Source organism: Lagenorhynchus albirostris, chromosome 17 (genome assembly GCF_949774975.1).
Source record: "Lagenorhynchus albirostris chromosome 17, mLagAlb1.1, whole genome shotgun sequence".
NCBI classification, from domain to species: Eukaryota; Metazoa; Chordata; class Mammalia; order Artiodactyla; family Delphinidae; genus Lagenorhynchus; species Lagenorhynchus albirostris.
The window spans coordinates 23104482-23118113 of record NC_083111.1 but is presented as its reverse complement, the minus strand read 5'-3'; the positions used below and the strand labels follow the sequence as shown (position 1 = coordinate 23118113).

The 13632-nt window shown below is 40.5% G+C and overlaps 1 protein-coding gene across 1 annotated transcript in view; it reads left to right on the top strand.

The window, feature by feature from the left end:
• Window positions 1-2494: 2494 nt before the first annotated feature.
• TPD52 (tumor protein D52) overlaps window positions 2495-13632 on the top strand; it is a 120204-nt gene continuing 109066 nt past the window's right edge. Inside the window, exon 1 of the mRNA XM_060127460.1 lies at window positions 2495-2528. Coding sequence (XP_059983443.1) covers window positions 2510-2528 — 19 coding nt within the window. The 5' untranslated portion in view covers window positions 2495-2509. The remainder of the gene's footprint in view (window positions 2529-13632) is intronic.

Here is a 13632-nt window from a genome sequence, read left to right as displayed (position 1 = left end):
CTGCCCTTCTAGGCTGGAAGGGGGAAGCTGAAGAAAAAAATGTTTCCAAGTCTTTCTTTTTTTAAAATTGAAGTATAGTTGATTTACAATATTGTGTTAATTTCAGTTGTACAGCAAAGTGATTCAGCTATACATAAATATATATCTATTCTTTTTCAGATTCTTTTCTGTTATAGGTTATTATAAGATATTGAATATGGTCCCCTGTGCTATACAGTAAATCCTTGTTGTTTATCTATTGTATATATAGTAGTGTGTATCTGTTAATCCCATACTCCTAATTTATCCCTTCCCCCCTTTCCCCTTTGGTAACCATAAGTTTGTTTTCTACATCTGTGAGTCTGTTTCTGTTTTGTAAATATGTTCATTTGTATTACTTTTTAGATTCCACATATAAGTGATATCATATAATATTTGTCTTTCTCTGGCTGACTTACTTCACTTAGTATGATCATCTCTAGGTCCAGCCAAGTCTTTCTTTCCGAATGATTTCTTGGAGGTTTCTTGCTCATATCTCATTGGTCATTAATGTGTCAGAGTGCCACCTCCAGCTGCAAGGGAGGTTAAAGTGGCCATGTTTCAGCTGGACACACCGCTATCCCAAATAATATTTGGGTTCTCTTACGAAGAAAAATGGTAAAGCTGGGTATGGGCTGTGCTATTAGCATCTGTATGCTATTAGCCGCAGATGTGAACAAGCACATAAATTCTTCAAAACACAAGTCATTTTTCTCTCCCAACATACATAACAGTCAGGTTTCTAACTATATAGCAAGTTAAATAGATACGAAGAGAATAAATCATATTTTGAACCAACACTATTTTCAAGTGCTATTTTTTTGTCCACAAGTTAGTCCATAGGTTGAGAGATTGTCTTTCCAGCCATTTATCTGAGCAGCAGCTGGTCAAAAATTCTTGATCCCGTTATAGAACTTCCTGCCAATGCCAACATTTACCTTACTGGTACATTTAAAAGGTCATTTAAAAGAAAAAAAAAACTATCATTGCACCTCTTTGTTACAAACACTGGATTATTAGTAGATACAATGTACCTCTTTTTAAATTTAAACCTGAAAGCTAAACTTACAATGTTGACTAAATGCATAGCATAATTAAAGCAATGAAACCATGACACAAATGATCCTTGACCTCCTGAAGCTCATAAGCTGCTAAGTTATGACCTAGCAGGGCTGTGAAAAAGACAACCCTATAGCTGTAGCAGGCTGGCCTGGGAGATGAGTCCCAGGGGTGAGTGCCACAGGAGAGAAGCCAAGTGCAGTGGGAGTAGGGGCAGTCAAAGAGGAGAGGTCTCAGCGGATTGAGATAAACAGAACAAACCTCACGAGAAGACGCTGGCAATGCAGGTGGGAAAGAGATACACTTACTTACAGCGCAATGGACAGAAAACATGGAGTTGCTTCAGGTAACTACTGCTAATTAAAAAACATATTAACAAAAGCCTAGCGTGTGTGAAATAGTAGGCGACGCTGCGGGCTGAAGGCCAAGCCAGAGTCTCCACGTAGCACAAAAAGAAGCTTGCCTTATTCGTAGCTGCAGACAGCTTAGGAAACTGGGTTACCACCTTAGAACTATGTGGTAATGAAAGTGACTTCACGTAAGATGAGAAACTGCAGAACACTTTGGAAATAGAGTGCTAATGCTAATCACGAGAAGTGTTATTACAGGAACTTCAAACTGTCCGTTGATCAATGGACATGAAGCCTCCAATTATACTTTCAAAAGATCCCTGTTGATAATTCTACCCTTTGGTTAACTTAATTCATTTCCAACATTTCATTTAATTCATCTCAGCGTGTTGTCCTTAATCCTGCACTCAAAACAGTCAGATTTTATTACATGAAAATCTTCCTAATTTGCCACCGAAAACCCTGCGCTATTAAAAGACAGGACCACATGGTTTTTCGAGAGATTCTTTGTAATTTTCGCCTCTTGGCTTGCTTCGGACCTAGTCTGGCAGATAGCATAGGCTATTATTTCGGCAACAGGAGAACATGAAGAATATAAGGGAAAAAGAGCCACTGGCATGTCGAAAGAACCTTCCTGTTTTTGCCACTCAATAAGTACAGAAGAGTACGCGCTCGCGGAGGCAAAGAAAGGGAATCTTCAGGGTCCCCCGAGAAAACTTCTGATATGATAAATAACTTGAGGGTGGAACGTAAACGCCATCCCGGTCCCCACGCGGCCCCCACGGTGATGCAGAGCCTTCGCCTTCCCCCTCTTCCCTCTTCCCCCGGGCCGAGTTCCTGCCTGAGCTCAGCCTGCCCTCCCCGCCCGCCCTTCCGTCCGTCGGTCCTTCCGTCCGTCCTCCCTCCAGCGCCGACGCGGCGGAGCGCACCAGCCGGCGGGGTCAGGTGATTGGTTGACGCCCCGGCGAAGCGCTCCCCACCGCGCGCGGGCGGTGCCGCCGCGCTCTACGCCTCCGGGGGGAGGGGACTTCCCGGGAGCCGCCGGCGGAGGACGGGAGGAGCGCGGCGGGCGGGCGGGAGACATGGATCGCGGCGAGCAAGGTGAGGGCGCGGACGCCACCGGCACGGCGCCTCCGGGATGGGCGCGAGGTCCGGCGCGGCGCTGGGGTCCGAGTCGGGGTCCGGCGCGGCGCGCGGCCTGGCGCCGGAGCAGGTGCAGAGCCTTCGGTGCCTGCGCCGCGAGTTGCATCCCCGATCCGGATCCGGCGTCCTGGTGGGGCCCTGCTTCAGGGAGCGGCGCTGGCGGCCGGAGAGGGCGGATGGGGCGCGCGTGTGTGTTAGAGAGAGAGACGAAGCAGAAAGAAAAAGAGAAGGTTCTGGGAGGCGGCGGAGGGCTGGCGCCAGGCTTACCGAGCCGGGGCTGCAGATCGAGATGCGCTTTGGTGGAAAACAGTACCCAGGGAGTCCTGTTCAGCTCGCTCTTGTGACCGGTGGAAACTGAGGGACTGAGGACAGTAGGTTGTTTCGCCCCGCAAGATGGGCACGTGAAGTCCTCCCCACCCGCGTGTGAAGACTTTCTGCCCTCTTCTCCTTAACGTGGTTAGGATTTTGGGTGGCGTTTGAGCCCCTGGCGATGGCTTTGGATGCAAACATTTAACATCCCCCAATTGTGGAGTAGTGGCTACGGGTTTATTTGCAGGCGAGGAATTTTTCATAGCAAGGGTCCTCTTTTACCCATCAAGGTGAAACCCCCCAACACAAAACCCCTAATCTGATTACTCTAGCTTTGGATGCACTTGTTTTTGAATATAGTGTATTAAGTGAAATTGCCTCCAGTTGAGTCATTGTTTAAGAGAGATGTGGCAGTAGTATGGCAAGGTTTTCGGATTTAAACATTGCCACATCCTAGAGATCTTTGCTGATAATAACCCACTAACAGTAATCACAGATTCGTGGCACGCTTTTAAAAAGGTATATAAACGCTAAAAGAAAAAAAAAGAGTAACGATATTAAGGTAAATTTTAGGAAGTGGGGCATAGGAATTATTCCTATTTTGAGTTCTAATACAACAGTTTTCATTAATTTTTTTTTTACCCTCCAGTATTTACTTTCATGCATGTGAGTTTTTGTTGAAATAAAACCATATTCCATATATACTATTTTGTGTTTTACTTCTGATAAGTTGTAAGATAGAATCTTTGGAGCCTTCCAACCCTTCCTTTCTCCCCACCCCTCAAATTAATCTCACACCTGACATCTGAGTGTGTATATTATAAACATTTTATACAATATATTTTTTTAACTGTCAGTTCTTTTCTTTTTTAACATCTTTATTGGAGTATAATTGCTTCACAATGTTGTGCTAGTTTCCGCTGCACAACAAAGTGAATCAGCCATATGTGTACATATATCCCCATATCCCCTCCCTCTTGCATCTCCCTCCCACCCTCCCTATCCCACCCCTCTAGGTGGTCACAAAGCACGCAGCTGATCTCCCTGTGCTATGCAGCTGCTTCCCACTAGCTATACAATATGTAATATATAGTGCATATGTAATACACTATATATACACTTGAACACATATTGTCTAGATTTTATACGTCTTGAGGTTAGAAGCATATGCTTCATCTTTGTCCACGGTTGGGTAGCCTGGTGATTTGCACATGGTAGATATTTAAATGTTTGAGTCAAAAAGCCCCTCACAGGTCTTATATGTATTGTTAGGAGGAGGCCTAGGGGCCACCAAATAAGCCAGCATTTTTTTATCTGGATTTTAATGGGGGCAATGAGGGTGTCAAATATGTGAACGTTTGTATGTCTTACGTTGTCATATTTAACATAATGATGTTTTTAGAATACATAACTGTATGTGGTACTTGTCAAAGTGGACAGAGCTGTGTTTGACTCAGGTGAGTGGAGTGACTAATTTTTTTTAGATTTTGTATTCTAGTTTGGCTGGTAAGAGTCACAGCCATTAGTACTTCTGTAATAGTCCAGTTTGCTGATGCACTTTGTGTGTTTTGTTTTTTTAAAAAATAAATAAATTTATTTATTTATTTTTGGCTGAGTTGGGTTTTTGTTGCTGTGCGTGGGCTTTCTCTAGTTGCGGCGAGCGGGGGCTACTCTTCGTTGTGGTGCATGGGTTTCTCATTGCAGTGGCTTGTCTTGTTACAGAGCACAGGCTGTAGGCACGCAGGCTTCAGTAGTTGTGGCACACGGGCTCAGTAGTTGTGGCTCGCGGGCTCTAGAGTGCAGGCTCAGTAGCTGTGGCACATTGTCTTAGTTGCTCCGCGGTATGTGGGATCTTCCCGGACCAGGGCTCGAACCCGTGTCCCCTGCATTGGCAGGTGGATTCTTAACCACTGCGCCACAAGGGAAGCCCTTTTGTGTGGTTTTTGTAGGACTAGTTTTTTTTTTCTGTGTGTGTGTGTGTGTGTGTGTGTGTGTGTGTGTGTCTAAGACATATTTAATAAATTTCTTGGTTTATAAGAGGAGTCTTTTTCCGTCTCTAATTTTCAGATGTTTTCTTTGGTCAGGATATTTGTTAGTCATGTCAGTCCTTGCTTTTAATTGTCATTCTTGGACGGCTAGGGAAATCCATCCTCTTAAAGTGGAGAGTCTGGAGACTTGACGAGCCACCCGCCTGGGCAAGGTCAGCTGACTCACCGCACAGCTTTGCTGTCTTAGAACCACATGGCCTTTCCTTATACTTTTGCTTCCTTCTGCCTGTCTCCTTTGCCTTTTCATCTCTATGTTCCCACAGCACATAGTAGGTGTTCAGAAATGTGTGTTGACTGCCTCAGATGAAAGGGAAAAGTGCCCAAGAGCAAGTACCTTCAGGTTCCTGTAACCTCCGATGTCCCTCTAAGTTGGTCATTTGCTTCCCACTTCCTCCTGTACATTTTTTCCTCTGTGTTTTAAAGAAGCAGAAATCTGGTTGGGTGGAGAAAGTTGCTGATAAGGCTGCATTGAGCGTAGAGGGTAAGTTTACCCGTCAGGTCTTTGAACCGGTAGAGGGGATGGCTCAGTCTTCAGCGATTCCATAGACCCCAGGCTGAGACTGAGAAGGAAGAACCTGCATTTGTAAACCTGCAGGTTCACCAGCAAAGTACGTTGGCTGAAAGAAGGTTGGCTGTGATCGTCACTTGAATTTGTGATTTTTTTCGAAGTATCTAAAACCAAATCAGAACATTTTAGAATTTGTTTAATTTACTTTTTTGGTATGTGTGGAGTTTGTTGTGTTTGTCCCTTAAAAAAAAAACACCTCTAGATGCAAAATTAAATGCCTTACCTCTTGTCTTAAGTACGCGTCTCTGTTGAATTGTCTCCTTATCCCTTACTTCTTATGAAGTTGTCAAAATCTATCCTTTGCTACTGAGTTTTAACAGAGCTATGAAGTTTTAAAATGAGCAGTTTACCTTTGTTTTCAACCATGTATTCTGAATGTTTTTTAGTATCAGCCTGAGATTCTGTTTTTCCTGTCCTCTACTATACCCAGACTTTGTATACAATACTCTACTTATATTGAGAGCAGTCAACATCAAATGATTTAAAATGTACCGTAAACCACATAGTGCCTCTCAGGAGTTATTACGCGTTCAGCCCAGCAAAGCACACTTAACGTGTGTGCTATTTCCCACTTTGAAAGTGCAGTGCAGCTGGCTAGCTAGAGAAAACATTGTGGAAAATATCTCCTGACTGCCTTTGATGGGGCTGAATAGATAATTGTACTCGAGTACTCTCCTATGTTAGTAATAACTTGTCGTTTAGCACCATTATATTGAAGTGACAGTCACCTAGCCACTAAGCATTTTATCTGTGTTTGAATTAAACCACTACCACCACCAAAGCTTTATATTTTAATGGGGTGAGGGAAGGCTGCTGGGGCTCAAACAACTGGGGGAGGAGAAAGCTGTAAGAAAACCATGACACAATAATAGGTTACTATAATTTCAGCATGGTAATTATGGCTTAGAAATAACAGAAAGGTAAGGTGTCGCTCATTTACAGGTAACACAAACATAGGGATGCATGGATAACAGTTTTGAGGGTCTGCTCACAAATCTGTGGGTGTGACCCACCCAGGTTCTTGGTGTCTTTGGGCAAGTCTCACTTTCCGTATGGTGCTAATGCCTTTGTTAGCTCCCATTTACTTCCTGCATTTATTTTTATGCAGCAACCTGCCTAGTCCCTAGGGAAAAGCTGAGTGGTAAGAGGGGTTGTGATCCTTCAGAAAGATCTCAAAACCGCAGAATCTGTGTACACAATAAAAACAAATACAATCACACTTCCAAACAAAAAAGAACACCCGAATCTCCTGAACTTCTGTGCTGCTGTTCCTTTTGTTGGAGGCTCACATTATTTTATTTTCCTTGTGGGGTTAATTATTTCTGTTTTAATTGTTGACTTTTAAAAATCTCTCTTCTGAGGCTCTTCCAAATTTTATTTAAACTCGCTGGGTACCAGCTGTCCAGAAACCATAATCTTAGCAGTGTTTTTTTTATTAGAAAAGTGTCCAAGGGATCAAGGGATTTAATGTTTAGTGGAAGTTAACAAAATGTTTAAATTAAAAATACTTCTTCGTAACCGAGAGTAATTGTTCATTTTAGTAAAGTCAGAAAATACAGATGGAGAAAAAGAACATAATATTACCTATAATCCTAGTCTGGAAAATCACTGTTAACGTATTGGTTTATATCCATCCATGTATCTATCCTTTTAAACAAATCACAAAATAATCTCCTATTGACTATTTCATCTTATATCTTGCCTCCCCTCCCTTTTTACACTCAGTATATTTTAAAAATACCCTTCTCCAGCATCATTTTGACTAGTGTGACCAGGTAATTAATGCACATGATACAGCGTTCAGAATGACTAAAAGGTTGCAAAATGTAAATCTCCCTTCCACTCCTGTCTCTGAGGCTATTTCCCTTGGGTAGTGATGTCACCATTATTAACAGTTTCTTCTCTATCCATCCAGAGAGATTCTACTTACATAGGTGTACACACATGTATTTCAATACTATGTATGTATGTGTGTGTATTATATAAGCTGTAGCACGCAGATTATTTAGCGTCTCACTTCTTTCACTGAAATACAATGTGTATTTTAGAGATCATTGAACATAACGTTATATAGAGCTGTTTCATTTTCAGGGCTATTTGTAGATGTCTATTTGTAGATGTACCATAACAGGTGATGTTTATCTTGTTCCCTATTGATGGACATTTAGGTTTCCCCTAATATTTTGCTATGAAAGCAAAGCTGCAGCAAATAAATCTGTATGCAAGTTATTTGATAAATGCGCCAGTATGTCTGTAGGAAGAATTCTTAGAAGAATGCGACTGTTCAGTTTTGATGTGCTAAATTCCGCTCCATAGAAGTGGTGCCAGTTATTCGCCACCAGCAATGTGTGAGCATCTGCTTCCCTCCATCGTGCGCCCAGGGTGTTGTCACACTTTTTCATCTTTGCTTATCTTGTAGGGGAAAAGGAGTTTCTCAGTATATGCTTTATTATATACTTTTCTTAATATGAAGGTGGTCATACTTCTTTTGATGTGTTTGAGATCTAGATTGCATTTTCTGTGACATGTCTGATCATATACTTTGCCAATTTTTCTTTTCTCTTTTTCTTCTTGACTTATAGAATGTAGCCCTCTGTCCATGACATGAATTGCTAATATATTTTTTCCTAGTTTGTCATTCCTTTTTTGACTTTCTGGTGATATTTTCCAAGCAGAAATACTAATTGATGGTGGTTTTTATTTATAGCTTCTGCTCTTGAATCATTCCTAGAAATGCTATTCTCACTTTGAGTTTATGTTTTTATTTTTTACATTTAAATCTTTCATCCATCTGGAGATTATTTTGATTAAAAAATGGGAGTTATGAATCTCAACCGGCTGCCAGCCCCTCAGCTGGCTACTGAATTGTCCAATACCATTCACTGACTAATGGCTCTTTCCTTTACTAATTTGACATAGTACTGTTATCAATACTAAAGTCCTGTATTATTTTCTTTCCCCTTGATCTGTCTGTTCATTCCCAGCAACTAAACGGTTTAAATTATTGTAGCTTTGTAATATGTAAAAATGTCTGGAAGGGCTAGTCTCTCCTGTTCACTCTGTTTTTCTTCTTATTGCTAGAGTTTTTCCTAGCTATTCTTGCCAGATTTTATTTCCAAATGAACATTAGAATCAACTTGTCTGGATGCAAATTCAACAGAAATCCGTTTGGTATAGCTTTCTTCCCTCCCCGTTGCTCTTCCTCTCTACCCCCGTTTCCCTTTCTCTTTCTTTTATTAGACCTTGTTTTTTCCTTTATTGAATGTCCCAGTATATGTTCATCATAGTCGTACTATACATAATATATATATAGCTTTGTATTGTATTTTGGATACTATTAGATAATCAGAATTTTAACATGTCATTTAAAAAAGTATCTCCAAACTACCTTTTTTGATGACTGTACCCTTTCAGCATTTGATGTTTATTTAACTGTTTCTTTGCTGGAATATAGATTGCTTTTCATTTTAGCTATTATAATACTTTAAAGAGAAATTGTTTTAAGGTAAACTTCCTGAGACAGGACAAAGGATGTCAGTATGTTTAGGCCTTTCATGCCTGTTGCTAAATCGCTTTCTGGAAAACATAATTGTTACTGCTTTTTTTATTGTAGTGAAAAATGCATGACATAAAATACATTATCTTAGCTATATTTAAGTGTACAGGAGAGTGTTGTTAACTATATGTACCTTATTGTATAAGAAATCTCTAGAACTTTTTCATTTTGATGACTGAAACCATGCACCCATTGAGCAACACACATTTCTCTCTCCACACAGCCCCTGGTAACCACCATTTTCTTTTCTGTTTCTATGAGTTTGATTACTTCACCTACATCATTAAAGTGGAATCATGCAGTATTTGTCTTTTTGTGACTGACTTATTTCACTTAGCATAGTGTCTTCAGGATTCATCCATGTTGTTGCATATTGTGGGATTTCTATCTTTTTAGAGGCTGTATAATTTTCCAGTATATATGTATGTCCCATTCTCTTTATCATACTTTATTTTCTTTATTCATTCTTCAGTGGGCATTCAGAGGTTGCTTCCACCTTTTGGCTTTTGTGGGCATGGGTGTACAAATACTCTTTGAGTCCTGTTTTCCATTCTTTTGGGTATATACTGTAGGAAAGGAAAATTTATTTCCCCTACCCTTCTTGGTTCTTTGGCTGGTCTGATAATCAAATTAACGTAGGACAGATTAACGGGTGAAAAACAAATTTAGTTACATATGTGCGGGGATTTTACAAGAATATGAGACCCACAGGCATTCAGGGAATTGAGACTTATATGACATTCTGTGTTATGGAGAAGGGGGTAGGGTTCTGGGTCTTCAAAGAGAAGGAAGACGATCACAGGAAGATGGGAAGAGCAAAGGTTTGGTAAACAGATGTTTGCCATGCCACGCAGGACAGTGGGATCCAGGGAGGACTTTGATCTCTAGGCCCAGTTGAGCTACCCCCAGCTCAACACCTCACCTGTGCTCTTTGTAATTATCTCTTGTGATAGTTCCCTTCCTGGACTAGACCCTCTGTCTAAATCCTTTTAGGCAGGTAAGGCAGAGGTAAAAGTTTTTCCTGAATCTGCTGGGTCTTGAATGCCTTCAGCTCAAAATAGTCCACATGCCAGAGTGGTATATTTGAGGGAGACTTGTTCTGAACCCCTTCAATACCCAGAAATAAAATGACTGGTATATATGGTAGTTCTATTTCTAGGTTTGTTTTTTTTTTTCTTTTTGCAAACTTCTATACTGTTTTCCATAGTGGCTGAATGGCTGTACCATATTACATTCCTACCAACAGTTATTTTAAAGGGAAATGGGAAGGTTGTAGGGGCCATAAAACTGAAGAGAGAGGGAGCCTGCATGGGTTCTAATTTTTCCACATCCTCAGCTACACTTTTTATTTTCTCGTTTTGATACAATTGGTCTGAGATAATATCTCATCGTGGTTAGGATTTGCATTTTCCTGATGATTAGTGATGTCGAGCAGCTTTTCATGTGCTTGTTGGCCATCTGTATGTCTTCTTTGGAGAAGTGTTTATTCAAGTCCTTTGCCCATTTTGTGTTTGGATTATTATTATTATTAATATTTTCGTCAAGTTGTAGGAGTTGTTTATGTGTTGTGGATACTTAGCCCTCATGAGATACATGGTTTGCAGATGTTTTTCTCCCCTTCTGTAAATTGCCTTTTCACTCTCGTTTGTTTCCTTTTCTGCAAGATGTCATTGCCCTTAAAAAAAAAAAAAAAGAATTATAAAGCTTATAGGTAAAAAAATGCCATCTCTTTTCATTTAAAATTCTTCCACTTGCTAGAAAGGCTGTAGATGATATTAGCCGTTTGTGTTCCCCTTTTGAGATTGTTTGCTCCTTCATTTTAAAATTGGGATCTTAGTGCCTTCTTTGACCCTCACCCCGCTCCCCTGTTCATATTAAACCTTTGTGTTTTGTGGCAAGTATTTATTTTTTTCTATTTTTATTTTGGTTATGTTGAATCTTTTATGTTATTTTTACTAAGAAAAGACATTATTAAGAGCAGATATTTTCTCGGTGACAGTCTATAGAGTAAGTTGCGTGGCTCTGAGTTGCTTTCAGTACTTCCTTCTCTGTGTCTTTGTGTCTTCTGACGCTTTTGTAATCAATACGAAAAGTCGTGGTTTTAGGCAAGACTAGTCATTTACATGCCTTGGCTTATAGGCGTGGTGAATGTGTTTCATGTTACAGCTATGCAAATGTAAATGTCAGTTTAAACATGATGTAAGACATGACCTTATAAAGTTTCAGATTGAGAATAAACAGGATTAAACTTCACCCATTGTATTTTGAGCTTTGCTGGAGGCATTGTGGTGTGGAAAAGGAGCTTATGGTGCAATCAGTAGGGCTGTAGGAATAAAGATAGTTGTTTATCCACCCTACTCGGATCTGTACTTGGCTAGAAATGAAGTGTCAGTAGGAGAAAGTTCTTACGTTCGTATTCCCGGCTCTCAGTTGAGTGTGTGTGTAGTAGGTATTCCATAAATATTTGTCCTATTGCACATACATTCATTAGAAAGATTTCTAACCTATATAAAATCAGATGGGATTAGATAGAAAAGGTGAAGAATTAAGGAAAGTTAATTGTTTGGCAGGGAGACAAGAATACATGTTCCAAATGTGCTTATAGTTTTATATATAATCACTGAAAATCTGGTCTGTAAATAGAAACCAAACTGGTACTTTACTTCCCAAGTATATATGTAAGAGTGCGTGTGTATACATTTACAGATAGAGGAGGAGACAGTGCTGTTAAATTTTTGTTCTCCAAAGGATGTTGGATGTAGTGCTCAGTAAATACTTTCATAAATATGTTTTCTATACTATTTTATTGAGGGTAGTTATTTGATGCTAATGTATTCTGAACTTAGGAGGCAAGGATGGTGTCAATACATTTTAGAAGTTTTCTTTGAATGCAGTTGAGAAGGGTAATGGCGTTGCTGACAGTGGTGGAAAGGGTTTGCTACTAGTTAACCAGAAGACAAATTATGTAAAGAGGGAAAAATGCAAACATTTTGGCTGGCTGGGGCATTTTAGCAAAGGGGTGACCAACTTTCCATTTTGGTATATACTGAGTGTATCACTTCCGGTATATCACTTTATTAGTAATCAGAATGGTGATGATGATGATTCCATCTGGTTTTTGCAGAACTCTTTCTAATTTTTCTTCATATTATTCCATTTCCCTCTTTCAGTGCTGCAGGGTGGTAGAACGGGTATCATTTCCATTTCACACATGAGGAACAAGAAGCTGAGTGACCATGACCTCCCCATTCTTACTCTACTAGATGTGGAGAGTTTTACAAAAACTTGGTCGCACACCTGTTGTCTCTAAGAGAGTAACCTAGTGGCCAAGAACAATTTAAACTACATTTGCAAACAGTTTAAAGGGCTGGGGACACTAAGTACTTTTTAGAAATGTTTCCTTCCAACTAATTAAAACAAAATTGGAATCTGAAGGGACACCACTTCAGGCCCTGCATTATAATGACCTAAGTTTTCCAACTGGGGTTTTACTGGGTCACATTTAGTAATACCACTACTACCACTAATGCCAGCAACAACATCTGCTGGGTGTTTTCTATATACTAGGTCTGTTCTAAATGCTTTTTTTTTTTCATTTTGAAAATTTTTATAACAAACCTGTGAGCCACACTCATAATATCCTTGCTTTACAACTGAAGAAACAAAATGTGAAAGAATGAAGTAATGGGACTTCCCTGGTGGTGCAGTGGTTAAGAATTGGCCTGCCAATGCAGGGGACACAGGCTCAAGCCCTGGTCCAGGAAGATCCCACATGCCGCGGAGCAGCTAAGCCCGTGCACCATAACTACTGAGCCTGCGCTCTAGAGCCCACGAGCCACAACTACTGAGCCCACGAGCCACAACTACTGAAGCCCGCGTGCCTAGAGCCTGTGCTCTGCAACAAGAGAAGCCACCGCAATGAGAAACCTGAGCACCGCAGCGAAGAGTAGCCCCTGCTCAATACAATTAGAGAAAGCCAGCCCGCAGCAACAAAGACCCAACACAGCCATAAATAAATAAATAAATAAATAAACAAATTTACTTATTTAAAAAAAAAAGAATGAAGTAATAACTTCTCCAAGGGCACATAGCTTGATGCAGACAGAGCTGGGTTTTAAATCTGAAATATTTGGCCATATAGTTCATGTCCTTATGCAACATATTATACTACCTAAAAGTTCTATATCTTGTCCCTTTTCCTTTCAGAGGTGTTCAGAAGGGTGCCACGCTATGGTAGCTACCATGGGAAGGGCGCAGTAGGACTTGTATCTGCACCAGACTATGGCCACGTGTCTGTCCTCGTGCACCAGAACTCATTGTAAATGTTCAGGGCAAAGAATGCTGGACCTGAAGTTACGTCTGTGTTCAAAATTTGGCTTCATCACTTTTTGGTGATGAGACATCGGATCAGTCACTCAACCTCTTTGAGGCTGATAATACTTCAACTGTTTGCGAAAATTGAGTAAAAATCTGTGACTAGCACTGGGGTTCAATAGATACTGATTCTGAAATGGAATGTGAGCATTTCTGTAAAATGCTAATTCAGTGGTTCCCCATTCAAATTAAACATTTCGTTTATTT